This window comes from Xenia sp. Carnegie-2017, unplaced genomic scaffold (assembly GCF_021976095.1).
Source record: "Xenia sp. Carnegie-2017 unplaced genomic scaffold, XeniaSp_v1 HiC_scaffold_21, whole genome shotgun sequence".
Classification (NCBI taxonomy): Eukaryota; Metazoa; Cnidaria; class Anthozoa; order Malacalcyonacea; family Xeniidae; genus Xenia; species Xenia sp. Carnegie-2017.
The window spans coordinates 8,592,686-8,618,990 of record NW_025813484.1 but is presented as its reverse complement, the minus strand read 5'-3'; the positions used below and the strand labels follow the sequence as shown (position 1 = coordinate 8,618,990).

At 34.0% G+C, this 26,305-nt stretch overlaps 4 protein-coding genes and 1 long non-coding RNA gene across 8 annotated transcripts; 1 reads left to right on the top strand and 4 right to left on the bottom strand.

Moving 5' to 3' along the window:
• Positions 1 to 5,068: 5,068 nt before the first annotated feature.
• LOC124444397 lies at positions 5,069 to 6,616 on the bottom strand. The gene is made up of 3 exons (XR_006947950.1): positions 6,492 to 6,616; positions 5,481 to 5,611; positions 5,069 to 5,272 (listed from the first exon to the last, which is right to left on the bottom strand). It is a non-coding gene; the product is annotated as an uncharacterized LOC124444397 (long non-coding RNA).
• A 1,573-nt stretch (positions 6,617 to 8,189) lies between these two features.
• On the bottom strand, positions 8,190 to 12,012 carry LOC124443788 (E3 ubiquitin-protein ligase RNF38-like). Of its 2 annotated transcripts, XM_046994315.1 has the most exons (9): positions 11,855 to 12,011; positions 10,933 to 11,017; positions 10,227 to 10,359; positions 9,815 to 9,990; positions 9,531 to 9,732; positions 9,316 to 9,453; positions 9,101 to 9,217; positions 8,811 to 9,023; positions 8,190 to 8,585 (listed from the first exon to the last, which is right to left on the bottom strand). In XM_046994315.1, the coding sequence occupies exons 3-9, from the start codon at positions 10,281 to 10,283 to the stop codon at positions 8,538 to 8,540; spliced, it is 951 nt and encodes a 316-aa protein (XP_046850271.1). In that variant the 5' UTR covers positions 10,284 to 10,359; positions 10,933 to 11,017; positions 11,855 to 12,011; the 3' UTR covers positions 8,190 to 8,537. The 2 variants fall into 2 exon arrangements, with proteins under 2 accessions (XP_046850271.1, XP_046850270.1); XM_046994314.1 differs by lacking the exon at positions 10,933 to 11,017 and having other exon boundaries at positions 11,855 to 12,012.
• Positions 12,013 to 12,111: 99 nt separating this feature from the next.
• On the bottom strand, positions 12,112 to 14,192 carry LOC124443790 (serine/arginine-rich splicing factor 10-like). The gene is made up of 7 exons (XM_046994317.1): positions 14,028 to 14,192; positions 13,842 to 13,946; positions 13,104 to 13,207; positions 12,979 to 13,024; positions 12,768 to 12,791; positions 12,673 to 12,699; positions 12,112 to 12,594 (listed from the first exon to the last, which is right to left on the bottom strand). Exons 1-7 carry the CDS (start codon positions 14,093 to 14,095, stop codon positions 12,402 to 12,404), a joined length of 567 nt encoding a protein of 188 aa, XP_046850273.1. The 5' UTR covers positions 14,096 to 14,192; the 3' UTR covers positions 12,112 to 12,401.
• Positions 14,193 to 14,324: 132 nt separating this feature from the next.
• Positions 14,325 to 15,967, top strand: LOC124443789 (histone RNA hairpin-binding protein-like). The gene is made up of 6 exons (XM_046994316.1): positions 14,325 to 14,490; positions 14,719 to 14,898; positions 14,968 to 15,063; positions 15,143 to 15,316; positions 15,387 to 15,554; positions 15,635 to 15,967. The coding sequence occupies exons 1-6, from the start codon at positions 14,405 to 14,407 to the stop codon at positions 15,711 to 15,713; spliced, it is 783 nt and encodes a 260-aa protein (XP_046850272.1). The 5' UTR covers positions 14,325 to 14,404; the 3' UTR covers positions 15,714 to 15,967.
• On the bottom strand, positions 15,806 to 23,084 carry LOC124443787 (bromodomain-containing protein 8-like). Of its 3 annotated transcripts, none has more exons than XM_046994312.1 (28): positions 23,043 to 23,084; positions 22,865 to 22,955; positions 22,701 to 22,785; positions 22,590 to 22,639; positions 22,448 to 22,479; positions 22,283 to 22,373; positions 22,137 to 22,217; positions 21,897 to 22,009; positions 21,608 to 21,686; positions 21,107 to 21,485; positions 20,716 to 20,841; positions 20,322 to 20,516; positions 20,162 to 20,234; positions 19,914 to 20,068; positions 19,764 to 19,830; positions 19,649 to 19,680; positions 19,218 to 19,250; positions 19,017 to 19,134; positions 18,855 to 18,884; positions 18,732 to 18,766; positions 18,478 to 18,641; positions 17,800 to 17,886; positions 17,495 to 17,563; positions 16,977 to 17,019; positions 16,805 to 16,890; positions 16,518 to 16,566; positions 16,364 to 16,436; positions 15,806 to 16,089 (listed from the first exon to the last, which is right to left on the bottom strand). In XM_046994312.1, exons 1-28 carry the CDS (start codon positions 23,065 to 23,067, stop codon positions 16,070 to 16,072), a joined length of 2,481 nt encoding a protein of 826 aa, XP_046850268.1. In that variant the 5' UTR covers positions 23,068 to 23,084; the 3' UTR covers positions 15,806 to 16,069. The 3 variants fall into 3 exon arrangements, with proteins under 3 accessions (XP_046850268.1, XP_046850267.1, XP_046850269.1); XM_046994311.1 differs by having other exon boundaries at positions 18,732 to 18,770; positions 18,856 to 18,884; XM_046994313.1 differs by having other exon boundaries at positions 17,800 to 17,883; positions 18,732 to 18,770; positions 18,856 to 18,884.
• Positions 23,085 to 26,305: the final 3,221 nt, after the last annotated feature.

The following is a 26,305-nucleotide window of genomic DNA, read 5'->3' as shown; positions in this document are numbered from 1 at the left end:
CGATTTGATTTCGAGACGATCTAACCCAATACATCATGAATAATTGAACTATATTTCTTCTCTGAACTATTTTCTTCAAGTTAAATAACAGTGAGTTAATTAACTTCGACATGCCACTGTCATAACATTGATTTTGACAGCTATTTAGCAAAAGCAATGCCGGGTTTCATGCACCTATTATTCTGTTTCGTTGTTTATTAGACCAACGTTGCATATTCGTCTTGATGATGCAAATCACTCATTTTTCTCTAAAAATATTTTTAAGCACTTTGACTTGTTTTTATTCATTTTGAAGCGTCTGGTGAACATTTCAAATTTTGCATGGTTCAAAATTCAAACAATTTGAATTAAACGTAAAAATGATTTATAAAGCATCATCAAGCAAGAATATTTCAGACGTTTATAACTTTAGATTAATTTAATTTGCGCTATGCAGCTTGTATGCCGGATTGCGCCATGTTTCGGTCCGGATTTTTTTTTGTTATTTTAACGTGCAATCTGTGATTCAGATTTCGCCATTTTTTGGAACGTAATTTTCATTTTCTAGTTTGATAACTAAATATACATTTGATTCAGTTTTAAGAAGAATAATATACACGATCAAAACTCAAAGAAACCCATGCTTATTTCCTTGAACTTAGGATCGTGTACCCTGGTGATCAAAACAACGAAAAACCTATAAAAACCGACATCAGACATATATATTTTACCTTGTACAATGATAATCTCACATTATACGACAGCTTGATCAAAGTTTTCGACAATATGAGATATATCATCGTTTTCAGGCAAATGTTTCAACGGCAAAAAGCACTGCATCACATGCACAAAACTAAAAAAAACAACACTAACAAGAATCAAAAGAACAACTAACTTTGTTATACACTCAGTCATGATCAATCATCTTCCTGTTAGTGTAGATCACCAGGATTTTAACTAAAACACTATAAACCTGCTACCTTAAACGTCGTCTTCGGTCTTCATTCGTAGATTAAGGTACAACGATGATGTAAATCCACGATAACGACGATGTAAATCCACGACAATCATAAAGTACACGTAATCCACGACAGCTGTGAGTTAATCTACGATGACTATATGACTGTGATCGACGACAATTATGCTTTGACCCACGACATACATGATACAATGATGCCATGTATGAATCATAATGTGCCAACATTGCATTCTTCTTTCACTACAAAACAAATGAAAGGTTCAAGATAACACGAAATTCTTCAAAATTCACGAAAACTGCACAGTTATTGACAATAACGTGACACAAAAACCGTTAATAAAACTTAAATAATATTATAAATTTTACTGTGAAAACTTATATATTCTGTGTAATGTTATAACAATTAGTGAAAAGAAGTTTTTTTCTAGACAAAACATTCCCAACAAATAACATTGTTTTTGCCAGGCGAATTCGCATTCACAACATTATCTTCTGCTCGTAATGTAGCCAAAAAGCAACTATAAAGATTGGTCAATAAAAAAATACACATGAATTACCTATAGGTTGGTCGTCATAAGCAACCAACTGCCTCTTCAAAACTTCCAGCAGTGTTGTGTAAGGTGGTTTTGTTCATAGGATGAAACATAAACTGAAATTTAAAACATTAAAATATTATTACGTTTTCCACTACAGCAAATTTCAGCAACTCTGTTAGCAAATTGAACGAGATTCAAATATCAAATATTACTCACCTATATTTATTTTTCCACGTAGTGTCAGGATTTAATCCATTGATTATTGTTGTGTTTCCCTCATACAGCTTTACTCAAATCTTGATGCATATCATAATTGGACAAACCACCATGAAACTATCGTGTGTTTTTTTTTAACTCATATTCGTATAGCACAATGTCAAATTGATTTTGAACGCTAAGTCAATTTTTGATTGTTTGACTATTACACCATTGCTCGTCGTCGTTCTTTATTCGTAGATTAACGTAATCCTTAGCCCAAATTTCACGACAGAAAATCCAGAAAATCCACGACAACCACGATATACTCCACGACAACCACGATATACTCCACGACAACCACGATGTAGTCCACGACAACCACGATGTAGTCCACGACAACCACGATGTAATCCACGACAACCACGATGTAATCCACGACAACCACGATGTAATCCCCGACACCACGATGTAATCGACGACAACAACGAAGTAATCCACGACAGGCAGAATGTAATCCACAATAACCATGTTGCAATTAATCGATATAATACACCACCATTCTATCATTCCTTATCTACAAAACAATGAAGTTCAAAAAATAAAACACGAATGTATTTCAATTTGACAAAAAAATAACGTATATAATAAATCAAAAGCTTTTTAGCAACTCCCATTACATTACCGACTGCTCTTGCTCAAAACTCGTGGTAATTTTATATGAATTAGTCGGAAGACTTTCTAGATTTAGTAATAAAACATCACCAAAAACCAACAATCCAAATTTTGAAAATTTATTAAAAGTTAAACGTGGAATCATTTTTTATGAAATCAAAAATCATTATACTATTATTAGTTATTACATCCATCCACCTGAAACGATCGCTTGTTTGGTATCGAACAGATAAAAACACATCAACAACTACTTACCAAAATATATTTTAAGCTTTGTGGTATTAGGATGGATAATTTGTTTCCTGATATTGAGTTTATAGTTCACCATAGCAGTTTAAAACTTCCACAGAATGTCATCATCATGATTATTCACATTTCTGTTATGCAGCATAACAAACAATACATGGACAAAGCACCATAACTCATCATGGCATTAAATGCTAAAATTCAGGTGGAAAATGTTCAATTAAGTTTTAATGTCAATGTAAACGTCTGTGCATCATCTAATGCTCATCTTACCTGACGTCCATCCTATATCTTGTGCAAACTGCAGCATCTCTAGAGATTTACTTGTGCACATTTGGTCGAAAATTACGTGCAAGTCAAAAAACAACAAAACATAAACTTTCGACGATGGCTAGGTTATTTACATCTTAGTCTGAATTAAGTTGTTCAAGAGCTTATTGAGTTAAGATAAGTTATACGAGACAATCAAGTCGTCTCCTTCACGTTAGATGATGAAACCCACTAACAGAAAGCAACATGTAAAAAAAGATTATATCTGCAACAAGAAGTCTTCAAACATCATGCATGAGCTAAAGTGTCAGGCAATGTATTTACAAATATAGTTGTAGAGTTGTGAAATCTTTGTCTTGGATTATTTCATCTTGTTGTCAATTTTTTCTTTCATTATTTCATCTTCTTTTTCGTCACAAGATTGCTTTGTCATTTTTTTTTCTTGCACCGTTTCACTGTAATTTTTTTCAAAACATAGCAGTGAAGTTTGCCTTTGAATTTCTCGCTTTCTTTGTTTGTTGATTTTTCCATCTGATCTAGTTTGATCTATCTGGCGCCTCAGATCAAACTAGATCAGATAGAAAAACCCACTCCACTTGCAGAGTCTCTGAAGAAATAAAGAAATGGAAATTTCTGACCTGTCGAGAATCGATGAAGTGCCTCAACAACGGAAGACGCCGAGTCCGCAAAATTGATGAAGTGCCTCAACAACGGAAGACGCCGAGTCCGCAAGAATCGATGAAGTGCCTCAACAACGGAAGACGCCGAGTCCGCAAAAATCGATGAAGTGCCTCAACAACGGAAGACGCCGAGTCCGCAAGAATCGATGAAGTGCCTCAACAACGGAAGACGCCGAGTCCGGAAGAATCGATGAAGTGCCTCAACAACGGAAGACGCCGAGTCCGCTAGAATCGATGAAGTGCCTCAACAACGGAAAACGCCGAGTCCGCAAGAATCGATGAAGTGCCTCAACAACGGAAAACGCCGAGTCCGCAAAAATCGATGAAGTGCCTCAACAACGGAAGACGCCGAGTCCGATAGAATCGATGAAGTGCCTCAACAACGGAAGACGCCGAGTCCGCAAGAATTGATGAAGTGCCTCAACATCCTAAGACATTGTGCTCTCAAGATGTGAAAAAGTAGATGCTGTTCTGCCATCATAGGCTCATAAACGTTTACTGAATAAGTATACTGCCTTCTTGAGTTTCCTTGTTCTTGTCCAACAGTGAAATTGTGGTTCTTGAAGTGACCTCTTCCAATTAGTGCTTACTTGTGAGGCTTTTATTAATTTTTCCTATTTTTGACGTCTTGTACATATTTTACATAATTTGTTGAACGCTTTGTTCAAAGAGTACTTTTTACAACAATACTTTTACTTACTTTTCTAATTAATAATTAAATCAATAGTGGACAAATGAAGACTTCAAGTTGCTGATGTATGATTGAGTATGATATTTTACTTTTGTTTTATGAATAAATTTCTTCTAATTAATGTTTCTTTTCATATCTTATAAATTTCTGAAAAGAATGAAGTCGTATAGACTCTTTATTTTCTCTTAAACGTCGATTTCATATCGATCGTTCACATTGGCAGTTTTGATTTAATTTTTGTCTGATAATGCTTACCCAAAACTCAATAAAATTTTGTTTAAAAATGTTGACAACATTTACTTTTGATTCATGAGTAAATTTCATCCAGTGAATATGTCTTTTTATATTTATACATTTTATTGGAAGGAAGTCTTATAGACTTCTTTATACGCCATTGAACGTCACTTTCTTATATACAGATCATTCACAACACTAGATTCGTCTTATTGTTTGCTAATCCTTGTATACCTTAAACTCAGGAGCATTTTGCTTAAAAAAGGCACACAACATTTACTTTTGATTCATGAGTAATGAAGGCTTCTTTTTATATCTATACATTTCATAAGAAGGAAGTCTTATAGACTCCTTTATATGTCATTGAGCGTCGATTTTTGAAATATTATTCACAACACTAGAGTTGACTTACAAATTTAATTAAAATCATTGGCACATGCACAAACATTTAGTTTTGTTTCATCAAGGAATGTTTGTTTTAATCTCTTAAACATTTCAATTGGAAGAAGTCATATAGACTTCATTAAATGCTTTTGAACATTGTTTTCAGATAGATCGTTCACAACAATTGTTTTTTTTTTGATTTATTGTCTAATCATTTCTATCCTAAACTTTTAGCTAGTACTCGTTTACTAGCAGCAAAAATTGAAGGTAGTCATTGCCTAACAAAAATGTTAAGACAAAGTTTTTCGTGCAAAGTTTTAAGAGAAAAGGCAAAAAATTTTTGAATGTGTGCACAAGTAAGTCCATAAAAACACGCTGTGTCTGTTGCTTTCATTTGAATATCCTATCAATTCAAATCAAACGAAATGAGCTTCTGTGTTTTCAAAAATTTGATACATATTATAAACATTATAATATTAAGATAAAAATATTGACAGAAAAGATTACTATGATAAAGAATATCATAACAAAAATTTTCAAAAGCGTTTTCGTATAAAAAGAACCAAGCAGTCAATGAAAGTTTTAACGAAATATAATTTTGCGTTTCTTACCTTACTCCTCTTTCGTTCTCTTCCAGCTGTTTTCATAGCGATCCGTTTTATCTTTGCTTCAAATTTTAACTAGGATTATATTCTTTATGACTGTTCATCGTCAATTCTCAAGAGAAAATTAGCTTCTTTTCCTATAGAATATAAACACATTTATTGGGAAAATGCTCTTAAAATAGTTTTCAATAACAACTTTTCTAAATTGTTCTCAAGTAGCGTACATCGTATTTCATTAAAAATCTTTCTCGCCGATTGAAATTGCTATCATTCGAATTTATTGAATTGAAGAACCTGTAGCCGTCTACACTCTTCAAACTTTTTCCCGTATCCCACTCCATTCAAGATTTTGTGGGTATTTTCGTAGTCAAGCTTGTCAGTTTTGCATAATTCGTGCCCAGTGTTCTTCATTTTCACGCGGAACAAAATTCGCGCCAATTTTATCGAGAGTCCAATGTCCACCATGAACCAACATTTCATGTTTTTTCATATATCTCAAAATTTTTGCTCAAAAAAGTCAAAAGAACATTTTTTACCAACAAAAAATCAACCCATGGGATAAGAAATACCCTCCTTATCACTCATTTTGCAATGCTATTACTTTTCAACTAGAATTTGCACATATTTTTGTGTTGAAACGAGGAAGATGTCGGTCGCACAACTTTATCGTTAAAAAAAATATCGATTCAAAAATACACGCTAAAAGCAAAAATATTCAACAAAGTTTCACTTCGAAGTATTTAAAACACTAGCAGTCACCAACACACTAAAGCAAAATGAAAAGAAAGACTTTGAAACATACAAACTTGACGTTTTTATACTGACAAGTTTCTCTGACAAAGCAAATACACCGTCGAAGGCACGGAGTTAAAAACGGCGAATGGTACAAAAACAACCGACGAAAAGACTTACAAGTATAACAATACGTAACCATACATCAAACAAGGTATTTGTCATCGAATTTATCGACATTTGAAGTACTTTTTTAAACACTAAATTAAAATTTAATAAACGTACCTTTCACTTTCGTCTCTTGAGGGCATCTACTGTCGTGCGAAGTGATTGGCATGTTTAACATTATGTGGTGGCCTGATTTAATTGGCTGATTTCGATGGGCTTGGCTATCTTTTTTCGAGCTCTGATTGGCTGAAACATGAAATAATTTATTCAAGATTTTGATCCGATCTGGTATTCTGTGCTTTTTTTCTCACATCTTTCTTTGAATTGAAGATAGTTGAAAAGAAAAAAATGTTTTATGTTTTCATCACAAGCAAACATACTTGTAACAGATTAAGTACAGACGATTGTTCTCTATTGGGCTTAAAAGAATTTCCGTATATTTGCATTGAACGATGAACCAATAGCTCCCATTGTGCAAGTGATGTAAGTGGATTTATCACAAACGAATGGATCTTCTGACTATAATCAGAAGGGGAGTATTCTGCCCTGTTATTTCTATATAGTCACTTAAAAGAAATGAAAAATTATAATGTAACTTAAACAACATACTTTTCAGTGATTTAGAAGATCTCTTATTTAGTGATTATTTAATGATTTTTATTGAATATCATGTTGTACACAATTTTGTCTGAGGACGACTTTGAAATAAAGTCGAAAATTTACATTTCACTTCTCGTCTTGTTTTGATTCATATTTTGCAATCTCAAGATGTCTTGCTTCTTTGGAATTTGTTTTATATTATAGAAAAACAGGTTATCTCATTTAAGTGGAAAAGTACTTATCTAATTTTCTTCAATAATTTTTCTTATCTTTATCCGCGTCTTCTTGTTTTTCTTCTTCACAAAGTGTTTAAAAACATTTTCGTAAGTGAAATGGAAGATTCAACATTTTCACTTCGTGAGCCACACAAGTGATGACCATGTGACAGTGTGACGATGAATATTTGCAAGAGATAATTTTGTAAGCAAAACATCCCCACATGCGTTTGTTGGACTCCAAAGGTACGAAGGACATGTTATGGAAATGTTTTTAAACTTATCGCTTATATTTGTTGCATGTTTTGTTCACACTGTATATACGTTTAACAAGAAGTGAAATTGAATGCGCTCACTTTCAGTTGAGGGCAACCATCAACTCTTTAGGAGAGAGTCCATTTATTAATAACTGTAAAAAACATATTTAGATATTGCACAAGACCATCAACATTTAGTACCCACAATACGAATGTTAGTTGGTTTCGTCAAATGTCGAGGAGATACACTAGGATTTATTTACACCAACTTACATTTGAAATATGAACTCACAATAGATGCAGGAACATATACGAAATATTTTCAAAAATACACGCGGTTAGTTCCAAGTACCAGAGGTGAAAATAGTGATGAAAATTACTTTATTTTGGGCAATTGTTGTCATAATCGTTGAGTTGCTAATTAAGTATTACTGTAGCCAATCATTTGAGCTGTATTGTTGACTACTTAGTTTGTGCATTCAGATGGTAATTTAAATTCAAAAACATCAAACAAATTTTGTACAATGGTATAAACATTCACAATTTTATCAGCAGTGAAATCTTTCTTTCCATTGAAAAATTATTGTGCTCCAACACATATTACATAAACTTCAACCTGCTTAAAACTCTATATGTTATTCCTGTAGGTTAGTTAATTTTATGGTTAGGCCCCTGAAAATTATACTGCATGCAAGACTTTGCATGATTTATAAACAAGCAAGAAGTAATTGATGACAAAAACGTAAATTTAAGTTTTTATTATATTCCATTGATTTGAAACACTGTGCATATAATAGCACATACACTGTTATGAATAAGTAAATATAAGCCTATCAGATTATACATTTATATTTATAATATTGTATCACAGATGATGCTAGAAATCATTCTTATCACATCTTATACGAATGAATTTCCTAACTTCTTAAGTAAATGTCAATTCTTCTCAACAAATTTTAATCCAAACTGAGGATTAAGGTAGTTTGCCTGGCACACCTTCTTATCTTTACCCCATTATTCATTGCGATAATGAAAAACAAGAAGACACCTGAACAGTCGTCAGTTTATATTTCCGTAAATAATTTTATTCATCATTTCAATTTGACTTCTTTTCTACATATTGGACACGATCTGTTATTCTATAAAGGGAAAATGTTACTTAATGATAACAATCAATAAAATTAGATGCTTGTACAACTGACATAATTGAAACTAATAAGTCCACACCTATTTTATTATAAAACCTTGAAAAGTGTATGGTCCATATGGTGAATACACAACTTGAATTGTGATTAAACATTTAAACCAATGTATAAGATATTTATTATAGGAGAACAAATAAAAATTTGAAACACGTCATTTACCTTTAACCATTTATCAATACACTTGCTGTGAAATTCATGGAGGCAAGGCAATATTCGAAGCTGTTGCTTTAGCTCAAAGTCCATCAAGCAAACAACACATCGAGATTCTCTTAAATCTTTATCTTTGGAAGTTATTTTGTAAGTGGGTAGACTTTCAAGAACAGACTTTGAAATCCCTTTTGGTTTTTCACTGACCGCCAGCTGTCCCAAATTCTACATGGGACAAACCATGAAAAAGCTCACATCCAGTTAATAGCATTTATGCTGATGCAAGTATGATGAAGCAATACCTCTGTATTTAAATGGCCACCCCAAGTCATTCCAGCTTCTGATGTAATGACTGCTGGTATGAAATTAGCATTCTCCATATTTCCTTCACTTGGCCTTGGAGAGCGACGCCTCCGAAACTAAAGCATTTCCATTCAATTAATATCTAATATATTTTGCAGTCACTAAGGAGAAAAAGGCAAGCCTAGCTACAGTGTCACAAAAACTACACACTTACCCTGGGATGAAGCATGGGAACTGCATAAGGATGTAGATTATTTCTTGACTGTGTATGATAGTGATAATGGTGAAAATGATGGTGATGGTTATATGATATTCCTGAAGCACCATCAACATGTAATGGTAAAGATTCAGTCTGAAACATAATAATAGTCTACATTATAAAAAGAAAATAACATACCATCAAAACAAAATTGAAGAAGACTAACATACCCGAGTTACAGGTGACATTCCCACATGCCTTGGGGGTATACAAGGTCGACTTGGTAATGGGTTAGGTACGAAGTTTGAATTTAGATTTGTGTTGTGCATGTCCATTGGATTCATCCAACATGCACTGAGGGGTATTTGTGGTGACGTCATAGGAAAATGTCTGTCCATATCTGTCTGTCTACATCTTGAGCAATTACACACACTAAAGTTTTGTAAAGTTGAAAATACATTTAATATTAATAGGGCTGTTATACTCCTTGTAAATCCTTGAAATGATATATTACCTGTGTAATCTAAGTGGAATAGAGGGATAAAGTGTTTGATGTGGAGTTGGGCAACATTGATTGTTGGGATGAGACAAAGTTTGTGGATGCATGTTATGTAAGCCAAGGGATCCATAATGATGATGATGATGAGCTCTTCCAACCAAAGCAGGACAGTGATAAAGTTTTAAATCCATCTATTTTATAAAGTTGATGCAGCCAATAAAGTTAAAGGTGGTATTTACAAGATACATAAATTTTCTTTGGTTTGATTGCAAAATACCAGTTATACATATAATATAAACTTGACCTTAACATTAAAACTGAGTAGAAGTATTCTGCAATTTAACCTTTTCTTTTAACAAGCAATTTTTTTTTTGAAGAAAGAAAGTGCTAAAATAATGAAAGTTGTTGTATGCAATATTACCCATACCTTGGCACATTCAGGACAAGTTGGAAAGTATCCTGCCCCTGACGAAGAATTAGCCATGACTGGATTAAGTGTGTAGGTAAAAGTGATGAAGTTCAACTTTCTTCGCTTAACCAATAATCATCAATAAGATTGTCTACAATTGAAATATTCAGTATGGTTAAACGACAAGATATTTGAGAGAGCGCTGAGTGTCAGCTTGCCTATTAAGATATTAGATTTGGAGTTGATCCAGCTTGACACACAGAAACCACGCGATTCGATATAAAGAATGCTTTATATAATCTCTCTCAAGTAACTTGATCCGCGGAAGATACGACATTACTACAAACATCTCCCCAGACATGCATGCTTGCTCCTAAAAATTTCCTAAGTCCCCAAACACACTAATAGTCTGAATTTTTTCACAAAAGAACGGAACAATATCTTCACGTATCAATATTGAAAAGTTCACCGAAGAAACATATAATTTCGGAAGCTTTAAAAAATTACGTCGGTGATATCAAAGAATAGGTCGTACTTGAGAAAGATCATGCACGCAAAGGAAATTCAAAATATGTATAACGCAATAAACCAAAGTTCTTTTAACAGTATTATCTTAAATATAATAGATCCAAGATGTTCCATCGTTTGCGGCAAGCGGGATGAAAAGAAGCTGAAAGTCTTTGATAAATTCCGCAAAGAAAAACACATTATAAGGTCTGAATACCCGAAGGCGTCGGATGGAACACCAGCAGTTATAGCATTTATTATAACGCAATCCACCGATCCCACAGCACAACTTTGACAGAATTCTGAAGAAAAAACCCCACAAGAATACTATTACAATATTCTGTTCTACATCAAAACTTAAAAGCAAAGTTTAGATTTTTACACAACCAAAAATGAAATACTTCAGTTAAAAGATAAAATTTCGCGAGAGAAACAAAATAAAAAATATAACAATGAGCCATAACTGGTGACTAAAATATCTTACATGGAAAAATTCAATATGTCTCATAAATAGAAAATATTATAAAGTGCTGTGAAGCAAAGGCGAAGGATCGAAATGAGTGAAATGACTCTTTCGTCAATTGTCGCAAAAACCAATTAATAAATTCGTGATTTGAGTCTAGGGAAAAGTACAAGTTGTTCACAATGTGTGTCAAAAGTAATAGAAATAATCGACTTCAAACCCAACCAAAGTATTCGCGCCTAGGGTTGGCTTTTCTCGAAGAGGTAAAGTTTAGTTCGCATTTTAAATTAGAACAATTTTGTTACAAAATATTACTCGTAATGAAAGTAAGAATCGTCATAAATCAAAGAACATTGCGACAACAAGAATCTACCAAATTTTCTTCCACAAATTCCAGTCAACAATAAAAGATATCTGGTACAGAAGTTAAAGGGAGATTATAAACAAGTTGTGTGTAACTATCTAATACCCAAAGCAACAGCAACGAATTCAACGATCACGGTAGTACACAGACACTAAATATTTTTTCTTCGTGAGACAGAACATCCCCGAGATAATCGTGCGTTTTAGCATAGAAAATATATCCATTCGAGCTTTCGAGATACATACATAAGCCTCGATTAGAAATGCTTGAATGTTCAGATTAGAAATTCGCGAATACAGCAATACTACTAACCTGAAGTGAAGCAACGTAGTGAAGAAATAGAAGATTGCCTACACACACTGACTGAAAAATTTCACCTTTGAAAATATTGGCACCAAATCTCAATGCTTGGCAGGCAATAATTCGCCACCTCCTGAAGATATCTACAATTGTAGCCTTTGACATGTGATATCCTTCTTCAACCCAATCCTTCTAGACGTCATACGACGTCATTTCCTATTTCATACAAACCTCACAACAATTGACAACAAAGAAAAATCAAACTAATATTGGCTGTTTTGAGGTCTATTTTTATGAATTGACATTCCAAACTCCAAACTAATGACATTCATTGAAATATACAAATATCCCAACAAAACACAAATACACTAAATAGTAAATAACAAATTACTGATACCATGTCACAAAATTAGAGAACAAATACACAATTTTTAAAAAGAGCATATTATCATAAGCAAATTAAGATATTTAATGCTAAAGTATGCCAAAGAATTACAACTATTTCGCAAGAGCCAGTGAAGCAAGTAGAACATAGTTAATAAAGCCAACATAGGTAGTTTCATTCAGGAGATTTTCTAGGACTACCACCTTGTTCATCATGTTGACCTCTATCTGGTGATCTTGATGGACTTCTACTTTGACTTCTTGACCTATGATTTTCAGGACTACGCCTTTCTGACGATCTCCTTTTTTGTCTTTTTTCTACACTGCGAGATCTTGAGTGGGAATATGATCTTCTTCTTCTGCTTCGTCTACATACAACAAAATATCTCTTTAAGCATTTGAATGCCAAGCATATTTCTTTTAATGATGTGAAAGATCCAACATACCTTGGGCTTCGACTTCGCGATCTTCGTCTAAAAAATGACACATTCTCAGAAATCAGAAACTCTTATTCAAATTAAAAGAATTCTCTTCATCTTACCTTGGACTTCGACTTCTTGACCTCCTGATAAAAAAAACCAAAACAAGAGCAAGTCAAATGTTTGAATTTGAATCCAATTGAAGAATATGAAGCAATACACACAGTTTTGTCAATTCAAAATTAATGAGCAAAGTTGGTGGGAACAACAAATCTACATTATCAAGAAAAAGATCAAATCACAAGATCAGCAATCTTATTTATAGAAATTTACCTGTCATAACCAAAACCTGATTCTCTAGATCTCATTTGGTTGGGAGCTTAAGGTGAAAAAGCAAAAAGAAAAAACACTAAAATCAGAAGTGTTTCAAAAAGATCATTCAACTGTTCAATACTTACTTTTTCGGTCTCCTTCCGCAAATTGCACTTCTAATTCACGACCAAGCACAAGAACTCTATCCAGGTAATACAAGGCATCCTCTGCATCACGGATATCTTCAAATCTGTGTGGGTTAAGAACGTTATCGCTAAAAACTCACCTAAAACACCTTTGTCTTTTTACTTTGCTTAAGCTTGACTTTCTTTGAGTTAGACTTTGTCATTTGCAACTTCAAAACTTTTTTTTTATAGCTCTGTTAACTTTACACTTGAAACTTGCTTGTCTTTAGAAGGATGAAAAACTTTGTTCTTTACACTTGGCTAGCTTTAAACTTGTAAGTATATCTTTTTAAACCACAAATGGAGAAGCATCGCTAGCTGATAAAACCCTGAAAATAGGGACCAGCCAAAGTTATTGCATTGCAACAATAGGCTTTGGATTTTTTTTAATTATGTTATCTTGACTTACACACTAACTTGAATCTTTAATACTTTGCCTTTAGTCACACTTTTATATACAAACACTTTCAAAATTCTTTGTCTTTAGAAGTTACATGAGAAAACAGGGTTTTACATATCAATTAAGAAGATCCTTGTGATGAATATTTAAGGATCTCCTGAAAGATCTTTTGGTTAAGATTCCAACACACAGAACTCAGAACATGGATGTTTAAAACCTCAATCTAAAGAGAACTGAAAGTCCCTCAATCTCTCCCCAGTAGTTGGACAATTCACATCATTTATAAGAGAAAAGGATACTGCACATAGGCAAATCCGCGCACTTTTTTAGTGTAGTAATCACAAGGTATGTAAACATCTTGAATTCGGCCATATTTCCCAAAAATTCTTCGTAGATCTTCAGGTCTGAAGGCATACATAAATTTTGCACAACAAATGATTGAAATATACAATCCTTATATTAAGGCAGGACTTGCAAAAGCTTACCTGGTATCTGGATGTACGTTTCTTATAAAAAGAGAACTGTTAGGAGGGCGAGCGTAGCGTCCAGACATAGTGTAAAGACTTATAAATCCACTTTCGTTTTGAAATAAAAAATACACTTAAAAGGGCGCTCGCGTGGTTTTCTTTTGGCCGGGCAATTTCGATCGCAATGACTCTTGGGACTGTCTTCTATTTACTACTCCAGTTGAGGGAATGTTGAAAGTTATAGGATCAGTGTCTAAAAAAGTATGACGTTTTGCGCGTTTGCGCGCCAATTTGAAATTAAATTTTATTCATTATCTATGAGCAAGACGTGAAAATACACGGCACATACGTTTTACAATTTACTTTGTTGTATTTTTGTCTTTAAATGTAAAAACATGTCTAACGATAGACGATATAGAAAAGTAAGTGAACGGGATACATTCGACAAAGAGCAGCAACGAAAACGGTGCAAAATTGACAGGTAATAATGCAGATATTGTTGAGTGTTAATAATGCCATCATTCTTCCTGACAACACTCTTTTCGAGACCCTCATCTGTGAATTTTTAAAAACTTCAATATATGAGTGACAAGTACCTGTGGTTTTAACAAAAACTACTCAAGTAATCAAAATAATGCAAACAGAGATTAATGCCTCAATATTTAGTTGCCTAGATCAAAGTTTCATAACTGCTTATCATCATTTACAGTTTGCATGAAACTAAAGGGTTAAAAGTCTTATCACCACCAGCATGTACATCAAATGTTGAGAAAACCTTGGCTGAACAAAGTCCTTGGAAATCTATTTCAAATTGTGCAGATCAACAAATCGAAAAGGAAAACTACAATGAATTTCCACCTTTGACTGATGGAAATAAATTTGATTCATGGTTTGTGAATAAGTCAAACGATCCATGTTCTTAGCAAAAGCAACATACTGACAGCAAATATCTTTCTAGGTATACACCACAACAACCAATAGCATGTTGGGCAGATTTCATAGAGGAAGAAGAGAGTGAGATAGCTAGAAAAAAGAATTTCAAGAAAAAGCAAAGGTGCATACATTTAGTGATTTTTTTTGTCACTTATCAATAACAAAATTGTTTGGAGTCAAAAAATTTTTTCCATACTAAGGTTCCAAAGAAAACTTAACCTGTGTGATGATGACGACACTAAAAGACAAAGCAAAAAGATGAAGGAAAGAAAACCCATTTTGACTGATGAACATCGCCTAGCTCAAAGACAAAAGCAAATTGACTATGGCAAAAACACAGTTGCATATGGAAGATATGTCATGCAAAAGCCACGGTACAAACATCATTATCTACCATTTTCTATATAAAATAAATATTAAATTAAAAATATTGCAATTATGCAGTCATTGTCGGAGTGTCGAAGATCCTAAAACACCAGATAAGTTCCAGGTATGTAGCACAAGGTCCTGGACTGGACAGGTCCGATGTTGGAGAATAAAGCTCCACGAGTGGGATCCTCCAAATCCCATGCATGGTCATGGTTCAAGTATATTTGATCTTGTATCACAAAGGTTAGCAAGACTTCAAAAAGCCAGAAAAGTTACCATTGTTGTTTTTTGTATCGTTGTTGAACGAAAAATTTTCCTTTTAGCAACAATCATGATGATGTTAACTCTGACATGAGAAGCTCTACTTCATCATCTCAGAGTGAAGATTTTTCAGAGACTTGAATATTGATGCATGCTTACTACCAAAAAGCTAAAGGCTCATGAAAGACCATAGCAAGACCAAGTTTGTAATGTTGATTAAGGTGATAAACATCTTTGATGATATGTACATAGTTTTTATTTTTAGTTTCAATATGTTATTACAATATTGAAAGTTGTTTTTTGTATTTTCACAAAAAATGTTTCAATTCCATTTTGGTTTTATTTGTAATGCAAAGCCCAAGAATATTAAACTGTTCATAGTTAATTGCAAAAAAGGTTTGGTCTACCACACAATTCCAGTTATAACTTACTGCTCTTCAGCTCCTTAAAGTGAAATTGTTTTCCTAACCTTAAACTTTTCTCTCTTGTCCACCATTTTAGAGGGAAAAATGGAAAACTAGATAAAGCAAAATAGATGAGCATAACAAACTCAGTTTCTCAACATTATATAATTTTGTATTAAACATTGAATTCATGATGTAGAGCATTTCACAAAAAATTCCCAAGTGATAATAGCCCTATTTATAAAAATTCAAATCTAAAGCATCTCAAAAAGATGAAAACATGACTACTTAACATTGCAAAATTTCTAAATACATATCAATGTTAGTATTTGAGGTAGTTGGTGAATATTTTCATGAAAACATATAAATTTTGTGTAAAATAACTACCATCACTTTTGTGGCCTCGTAACATCTTTGATTCCCTGTCTGAATGAACCATCAACTGAGTAGCAATGTATGACTATTAGAAAGAAAAATGTAATGCAACAAATTAAACTAGCACAAAAACAAATAAAAACATGACTAAACAAACAATAAATACCTGTATTTGCTCCATGACATCTTCTCTCATTTCTTCAGCCATACGATACCTATAATGAAAAATTTAACAAGTTTGAAAAAGTACTCTTCTAGGGGCATGACCAGGAGGGGAGTGCACTAATGCAAGGGCATGACCAGGAGGGGAGGGCAATTGCACCACCTTTTTCATGACAATTTCAAATTGACTATTATATATATAAGTTGCTTTTTTCAACATGCCAAAGTGACTCCCCCTTCTTTTCATAAATCATGCTGGGGGGAGGGGTGAATAGCAAATTTCAATCTTACACATCATGGTCAGCACTGTTATACATTAATGCATTTTGAAACATAAGCATCATGTCGCGTTGAAAACTACTTGTTGTTCGTATAATCTGCCAATAAATATAAGTTGGTCATTTCATGATAACAAAAGTGAAACTGTCTGAAACTGAAAACATATATCACATTGATAACAGACCCCACTTTCAATGTTCTTCTTGATTGTCAACAAATCCATAGGTCTTAAAAAGTAAGCATTAACATTTGGAACACAGCGTACTTCAACATTCCCATATAAAATGAAACATGAAATGAAGGTGATCCATAAAAAATTTTTGTAATCTTTACATAAGTAGAATTGAAAAGGTGACAAGTTTAGTAAAGTCAAACATAATCATATTTCTAATTATAAACAATATAGAAAGTAGATTTGGAAATGGTTACAATAACAACATGATAACTTTTCCCTATAAAACAAAAGTTTTCACAAGATCTACAAACAATGAAATGTAACAAAGCTTTAATTGCAACAGAGCTTTAATTGCAACAAAGCTTTAATTGCAACAGAGCTTTAATTGCAACAAAGCTTTAATTGCAACAGAGCTTTAATTGCAACAAAGCTTTAATTGCAACAAAGCTTTCACTAATCTTACGATGCAGTTTTCAAACGTAATGATGAAGAGAATTTAAAGAAGGAATGATGTGCTTTTAAAGTACCTGTAGACAACATTATGATAACCAGGAGCTTCATCGTCAGTTACTGGATGCAAAAACACGTTGGCGTACCTAAAAAATTGACATTTTCACTCTGTTCAATCTCTATTATACCACAAAAGTTTCAATCTAGCGTGAATGCCGGAAAAGTCATATTGATGAACAATGATGCTACCAAAACATTTCCTACATTACTTACATTGTTCATGGCTGCTTAACTACGGAAATGACTATATGATTCGCTCGCTTCATGTGATGATTACGTTGAACTGATTGTAGTTAGCGTTTATTTACAACCGTTCTCTTACTTGTGGTTAGCAGCCGCCCTCCATACAAGCATTATAGATTTCCTCCAGTTTTTTTGAGCTTGCAAAGACTCAGGGTCATCACTGCTACTAAAAAAGCATCGATTAAATTTCACCTATAGACAATAACGCATTTCTCTTGAATGAAGAGTTGTGTGAAAAAAACCCATTTAGTTTAGTGAAAACCCACTTAATTCATTTAATTTAGAGGTAGGCGATATCGATACTGGAGTATCGACACTATCGATGTTCGGAAATATCGACCTGGTACCTGGTATCTATCATCGATGTATCATCGTGAAAGTACCGATGTTTTCGATACCATTTTGTGCACTGATTTGTTTATAACATTTAAAGTTTCATGAAGTTTTTATTGTATTTATTTGATAAAGAAGCATGCAGAAATGCGGAACTTTCTGTTTTTTTGGTATTTTTCAGCAAGCAAGTATTTTTATCCAAGAAAATACACAAAATGACGTAATTACCTTTTGCATTCTTGTTGTTCAGATTTACTAAATTATTCGTGAAGAACTTAATATAAAATCTGTATCGGCGACGAAAAAAGTATCAACACCAATGGTATTGGAGAAAAAGTACTTGATATATTATCGAAGTCGATACTCGTGGTATCGCCACCACTAGTGATTAGTGATATTTATAAAGTAAAGGAAGTGTACTGACCTTTGTGATATCTGCGAAGCTGGACTGTCAGGAACGGAGTCCGAAGTAAGACTACTTTGAACATTGATTTCAGCTTTTTCTTCCTTCTTCATCTCATCTTCACTTTTTTTCAATCGTTCATTGCCATCTTCTTGCTCAATTTTTATGTCAGGCGGCTTTGCACTCTGTTCAAAAGAAAAAGAGAAGGTGAAGAAAAGATTGAAAGAAAAAATAAAATACAACGAAAAGCAAGGAGAATGTCATTTGGCGGTGACCTCTTTGGAGCTTTCCTCGTTTCCTTCTTCTTCATTTTCCTAAGATTAATTCAATTTTATTTTCATCCAAAGTCATTTCATGTTATCGTTTACAAGGCAATAACACAGAAATAGAAAACCCAACCTTTGGTGGTTTTTTTGTTCTTGGGCGACCTTTAAAAGAAGACAAACGAATGACCACATTCTAAACATTACCTTGCGTCGTGCGTATACGTAACAAATTATCAATAGTACAAACCAATGAACTTGCTCACGAATCAAGGTATTTAAAAAATATCAATTTACCTGGACGTCTTTTTTCAGGCTTTGGTTTCATTTCTTCATTAGAGGGTAAAATTTTGGCGGCGGTAACAGGTGTCTGTCCTTGCGAGCTTTTGTCAACTTGTTCTTTTGATATTGGCTCCTAAACGTATTGTGCACGATTCTCAACACAATTTATTACAAAACTGTCGGAAAAATATGATCCCTTACGACAAAACAACCAACCTTTATTGAAACGACATCAGTTAATGATTCTGTCTAAAATAAATACAAAAGAAAATTTTCAATTTTCTTGTTCATGAACGTTCTTTCTAGCATTATGAAACTGTACAAATAACTTATATGTACACAGTCAAATGTTTTTCCAACGAAGATAGGAATGTATAACATAGTCTTTACTAAAACATAAATGGGAACAAATGAAAACATTAAAATCGTATGTTTAAGAATCCGAAACAATTGAACAGATCGAGGTTCAATAGAAAGAAAATACACTCCGAAAATAGTTCCATCTTGAGACAAATGATGATTTTATCATAAATTTTAAATATTAGTGTCTGTTAGTCCTTCTCAAATTTCCACTCCAACATGGAACTAATTTTCGCGGTATATTTTCTCCTTCACACGAGAGTCTTCACTGTTGTGATGGGCAATACCTCGGACAGTTTCCTGTTTTTTATCGCTACATCTATAAAATACATGTAAAGTAGTATAAAAAAAGAAAGCCATAAGCTTAAGACAAAGTAAATCTCCAAATGATTTTAATTTAACCTTGAGGTGGATTGCTTTGTGTAGGCCACGATTCTGCATTTTTCGTCGTAGGGGCATTTTTCTTGTTCTTACATTGAGACGGCGATAAAAGAAATGACTGCAGTCATTAAACTATATCGACTGATTTTATTTAACCGTGTTAAAACTTACCTGTAATGTTGATGTAGCTGTATTATTTTGCGGACTTTCATTTATAGGAGTCGTATTTGAGGTTGTTAACAACTTTGATAAAGTTGGTGCAACCTGACAAGCTGTAGAACCAGCGATTCGTGAGACTGGTAATTCACTTGCTGTGTTATTTCCATCTAGATAAAAAAAGATCCATGCAAGAACAAGAGATGAAACCGAGAACATATGTTGATCGTAAAATGCAAGCCAAAAGATATCAATGACATAACCTAAAAAAGGAAGTGGACTTTCGGCCATTGGTAAACTTGGTGGTTCACTGCGCTCTGGTTCAGGAAACGCTTTCTAAAACATGGAAATAAACTAAAATGAAATAAAAACAGCAAAACTCAACAGCCCAAAGCAAAAAACACCAGATTTAAGGTGAAATACCTGATTCATCGTGTCAGCAGTTTGCTTCATCTTATTAATAGGCGTGGTGAGTAATGTAGATAGCAAACCTGCAGACGTTGCGTTACTGATATGCGTTGGCGCTAAAAAACTCTTGTCAACAACTTTTTCCTGTACTGGGACCTCGTCTTTAACAACTGGATAAGTTGGACTGACAATGGATTTTGTCTGGGCAATCTAAAAAGTACATTTGTTAATACACAACTAAGATACGCGCAGTTTATGGTAACTTTTTTGTTTTCTAAAAGCACATGGGATGTTTGGACCATGAACATAAAATATTGCTACAAAATTGAACAACTGTTTTCAAACAAAATACAATTGACAGTTTTTTATATAATTATAAATGACATGAATGCAATAGCACAACACTAACTTGTTCATCTTTCTGAACATCCATCTCCATGGCAACCATCTTCACAGTAGCCGCCAACTGTGGGATGGCAGCAGACTCAGAAGCACTAGGAACGCTCTGCGGAACAGTAGGTGCTGACACTGGTTGCTAGATCATACAATAAATAAAATTTTATGTTCTTCAATTTACTAAAATTGGCATCAAGTTAGATAGTTTTAAGAAATATAGTTTTAGATTGCACAAAATTATTGCTTGACAAAAGGATGCAACGTTTCAATCATGACCAAATTGATGACTTTTAAAACCCTCGGCACTTAAGACTACAAGTTAGTATAACAACATAATTTATGTAAATGTGCTTTGTAGCTTTTGAATTTTATAATACAAGTTATGTTTGCACACTATGTTATACCTGCTGTTGTGCTAAGACTACATCTTGTTGACTGTTTGATCGAAAAAACTGTTGTGAAGTTTGCTCCTGGATTTGCATTGCTTCATTGGCAAGGGGAGTAGTGTTTTGTCCAACTAGTTGAGGTTGCGGAAATTGTTGTTGTTGTTGCAATTGTTGCTTATGTTGTAGCAGTTGTTGCAACTGATGCTGATGTTGCTTCTTTAGAAGTTCTATTGTATTCAGTTGTTGATATTGCTGTTGTTGTTGCTGCTGTTGCTGTTGTTGTTGTTGTTGTTGTTGCTGTTGTTGTTGCTGCTGTTGTTGTTTTTGTTGTTGTTGCTGCTGACTTTGAGATGATCCATGTTGACGCGCTTGTTGCTGCTGTTGATATTTCTGAAACCTAAAAGTGAAGTATTGTTTATGACAATTGCTCAAGTGTTATTATTCATCACAATCTCACATGTTGATCAAAGTAAAGTAATTGAAATGCAGATATGTTCACAAATAACTTGCAAAACAAACCTCTCTGTGGGTTTTGGTACTCGCAAATTTTTCATCTTTTGTGATGGTGGACTTTTTAACGGTTGTTGAACACCACAAACTAAAACCGATTAACTCAAATTGTTATATGGATTAAAGACAATGAAGGTTTGACAAAGTAAATTAAAGATATGGCCCATGTCTCATGCTTAAGAGACAAAGCAAGAGGCTAAGATTGTTTGGACATGTATAGCAAAAGAACAATGAACATATTGGTGGAAAGATAGTGAATTTACAACTCTCTCAGGAATCTTCTGTTAAAAATGCTAACCTGGTGGTGATGATGAAGTTTGCAAAGCTTGAGGATACTGAGGAGGTTTCAAAGATTCTCGTTGCTGCACATGACTATAACTTGGCGTGGAGTCCAACTGAGGTTTTGATCGACTAGAAAATATAAACATTGTAATGATTAAGAGGAAGTAAACAAGAAATATCTTAATCTTGTGCAAGAAAAGTGAAGAAGAGTCAAATTATTAAAATCACACAAGTTTACAATATATAAAATATGTACTTCTGTAAGCTTTCTAATATCATTGGCAGTCTTTCATCCCATTTTCCACTCATTATTATTTCAATGTCAGACTTCAGTTTCCTGCAATAAAATTCAATTTATCTAATATGTGTCTCAATCTTTTGATGAACACTAACAACACATGCCTATATTTCATCTGGTCTGCTTTAATCACTTTCTTTAACTCATCAACTCTTTCAAATGTTAACATTCTAACAATCTGTTCTCCAGGAGTTTCTAGATAAAGATGAATGGGAGATGATGCGCATTGATAAGCCATAATGAAAGAGTATTTAGGACTTTTCACAAACCTGTACCGGCAGTTTCATTTGTTCTTTTTCGTCTGAAATGATACAAAAACGATGCAAGGTATGTTAGAATAATAGAGAAGTTTGAAATTTCTACAATTACAAAGAAAACGCCGAAATATATATATATAAGATAATGACATACTTTGGTGTTGCAACCTTTTCCAACATATCTGAATACTGGGATGCACAACACTGAAGAAGAAAACACGACCGTCAAAGAAAAGTAAATATAAAAAGATTTAGCAGAATTTACCTTTTGTGAGAAGAACTCGTGTGGTCGAGGCTTAATACCTGACGCTGCCTCTGCGATTGGTTTGACAGTTCTACTAACTGACACCCTAAAGCACAAAAATTTTAAAAGCACGATGTATTTACTAATAACTACTTCATACAAATGTAAAAGAAAGCAAATTATACCAATTTTGATCCCCGCTGCGCAGAACTGAAGAAGCCAAAATCAACTTTTCCCGCACGGTCCATTCATCTTGAGCGACGGGCGACTTCAATTCTAAAACATGGAGTGTAGCTTAATATATAAATAAGTGTTTTGCTGAAGAATAAGTGAATAAACCGATTCAAAATAATGATTACTTACTTCTACCAATATTTGTGGCCGCCATGATAGTTCCTTCTGAACAGGGGGGGAGACAAAAGTAATGTTTATAGCCTAGGCCGTTTGCGGGGGATGGAGTGGTGGCAAAAGTGATAATTTCAACCTAGCCTCAGACATAAAGGAGGTGGGGTGAAACAATGGAAACAAAAAAGAGAAAATTTGCAAAGTGCGTCAATGGGTCATGAAGAACCTTTATGTCTACCTTTATGTCTACCTTTATGTCTACCTTTATGTCTACCTTTATGTCTACCTTTATGTCTACCTTTATGTCTAACTTTACGTCTACCTTTTTGTCTACCTTTATGTCTACCTTGTGTCTATCTTTTACATAGGAGACATTTGAAGAGTCGTTTTTTCATAGGAAACGACATTTGAAAAAGTTATCATTTCATAAGAGTGGTCTTTTCTCATTGGTCGTGTTTAGTGTTTACATTGGCGTAGATTACAAGATTACACATGCAATCGATTACACGATTACACTATCACACATGTAATATTTTATGTAACAATCCATGTTTTTGACAACATGTCGCGCTTAAGGTACTCATTCCCCTTACAAAGACAAATTTTTAAGATTTTTTCAAAAAAATTTTTTTTGATGTTCTAGGTAGTTGGGATACTGTATTTTAAGATTACATAGTTTGTTTTTATCTAGGAGGTATATTTTTATGTGGAAAAGACTTTTGAAATCATCCTTCCATAATTTTTCCCTTGACAACGCCTTAGCAACCACTTTCTAGCAACTTTTCTTATGATAAAAGCCTCCGTAAATAATTTTTGAATTCTTCTTTGGTGGATGTATTTTCAAAGCCTTTTCTCCTAGCTGCTTTGATTGGTCCAATTTGGACACCATAGTAACGGACAATCTTTGTCCATGATTGTCCTCTGATTCGAAGTCTGGTTTAAACGGTTGAAATTTTGTATTTTACTGCGAAAACTTGGTTTCTTAGTGTTCTATAACTAACCCTGTTGTATTTGGATTATATTTTGTTTAAAAATGGAAATTTGCGAAATAGAAAGAGAAAAGCGGTTCGAACTCCCCATCAAAAATGCCAAGATGCCCAAACATGGCTGCGCCGGCGGTGAAGATGATGTTAGTGAGGGGCCTTCTGAGTTAAAATCGGCACGCCTAGTGCAAATTATGGATCATTTTCTTCGCCTATTGGTATATTGAGAGAAGGTACAATATTTATGGACTTGTCCTTGCTGTTTGGGGTATTTGACGAGTTGCTAAAATGCCCAGAATGTGATGGCAATGTAAGTTCTCATGTCGACATCAAGAAAAGAATGGCTTTCACATTACATTGTTTTGCAATGTAATGCAGAAAATGTGGCTGGAAATACTGTTTCACTACATCGAAGAAGCAAGGTTATTCCCACGAAATGAATGTTAGAACTGTGTTGGCATTCAGAGAAATTGACGAGGACATGCAGCAATGGTCACCTTCTGCAAAATAATGAATATGCCAGCTCCACCTACTCGTCGTGTGTTTACAAAGATTCAAAATAAGAAGCTATTGCCTGCTGTCAAACAGTTGGCAAATGATAGTATGCTAACCAGTGCTTTGAAGGTGAGAGAAGTCAACAGCAATGGAGAATGTGGTATTTCAATGGATGGTACTTGGCAGAAAAGGGCATGCACAATGGAATCGTAACAGCTATTTCCTTGGACACCAAGAAGTGCATAGATGTTGAGGTGCTGTCAGACAAGTGTCAACAATGTTTGAAGTGGGGAAAAGCAAAGTGATCCCAGGTACCATTCATGGAAAGCATCACATAATTGTAAGATCAACCATAAAGGGAGTGCAAATAACATGGAATCATCGGAGCAGTGAAGATTTTGAAAGATCGGTTAACACCAGAGGCTTAAAGTACACCAGTATGCTTGGTGATGGAGATTCTGCTACGCAATAGTATTGTTGAAAGAAAACCATATGGAGAAGAGTGCACTCCTAAAAAGTTAGAATGTATCGGGCATGTTCAAAAGTAAATTAAAGAATATAAGAAAGGTGAAATTGAGTGATGGGAAAGGAATAAGTGGAAAAGGGAGACTTACTGATGGAAAATTGATATGCTTCAGAATTATTATGGTTTAGCTGTGAGAAACAATCTGAATGATGTAAATGAAATGGCTAAGCAGATTAAGGCAGCTCTCTTTCATGTAGCCTCAACAAATGAAAACATCAGCTTTGCCCTATTGGAAGTGACAGTTGGTGTGGTTACCAGAGAGATAAAGAGACATATGTACATAAGAATGGTATTCCTGATTGCATTGTAGAGCTAATAGAGCCCATATTAGATAATCTCAGCAACCCTAGCTTGTTGTCGAAATGCACACACGGTTGACCCAGAATGTAAACGAGTGTCTGAATGGTCTTATCTGGGATCGGTGCCCTAAGACAATTTATGTGGAACAAGAAACTGTTGCTCTAGCCACTTACTTGGCTATACTCAAGTTCAATGATGGGGACATTTCCTTGTTAAAGATGCTAACTGAATTGGACATAGTACCCGTTTGTTTGCCAGTAAGGGAGCTCATGATTGATCGGATCGCATCAACCTCTCAGTCAAAATGAGCTCTGAAAAGGTGAAAAAGAAGAAAAGTGCGCAGGCATTTAAGAAAAAAACATATAGATGATGCTAAAGACAAAGAAGGTGTAACTTATGAACCTGGTCATTTCTGAGGCAGTTTTAAGGTCATTAAAACACAACTATAACTTTAAATAACAATTTCTTACTTTCATGATTTCGGCAAAGAGGACTATCTTTGTGACACCATAACTTCTTTATTATTAATAGTATTAGGCTAAAATTTTGTGTGTGAAAAGCAAATGAACTATTTTAGTGCCTGACACTCTTTAAATTTTTGTATTTATCTTTAATGATGACTAATTGAATGTTGATCTCTTAATTAGAGTCAAAATTTCTAATATTTTCAGTTTTTCTCAAATTTTTCTAAAAATAGTTTCCAAAAATCCAAGAGTGTCATGCACTAGCCCAGGTTATAAGCTTCCCAAATATATATTGTATGTCTCATAGTTACGAATAGAACTTGAGTTATCATGTTTGCCGTGAGACTAATTTAATGGTAATTAATTAGCCGCCATGTTGGTTAATTAGCATAATTAATGAGTTATGACAAAAAAATTAGAGTGATGCGATTTGTACGAGTATGAACTTTCTAATACTGTTGTTTTTGGCTGCCAATCATCAGAATTAAAAAAATTTACTTCTAAGGGGAATGA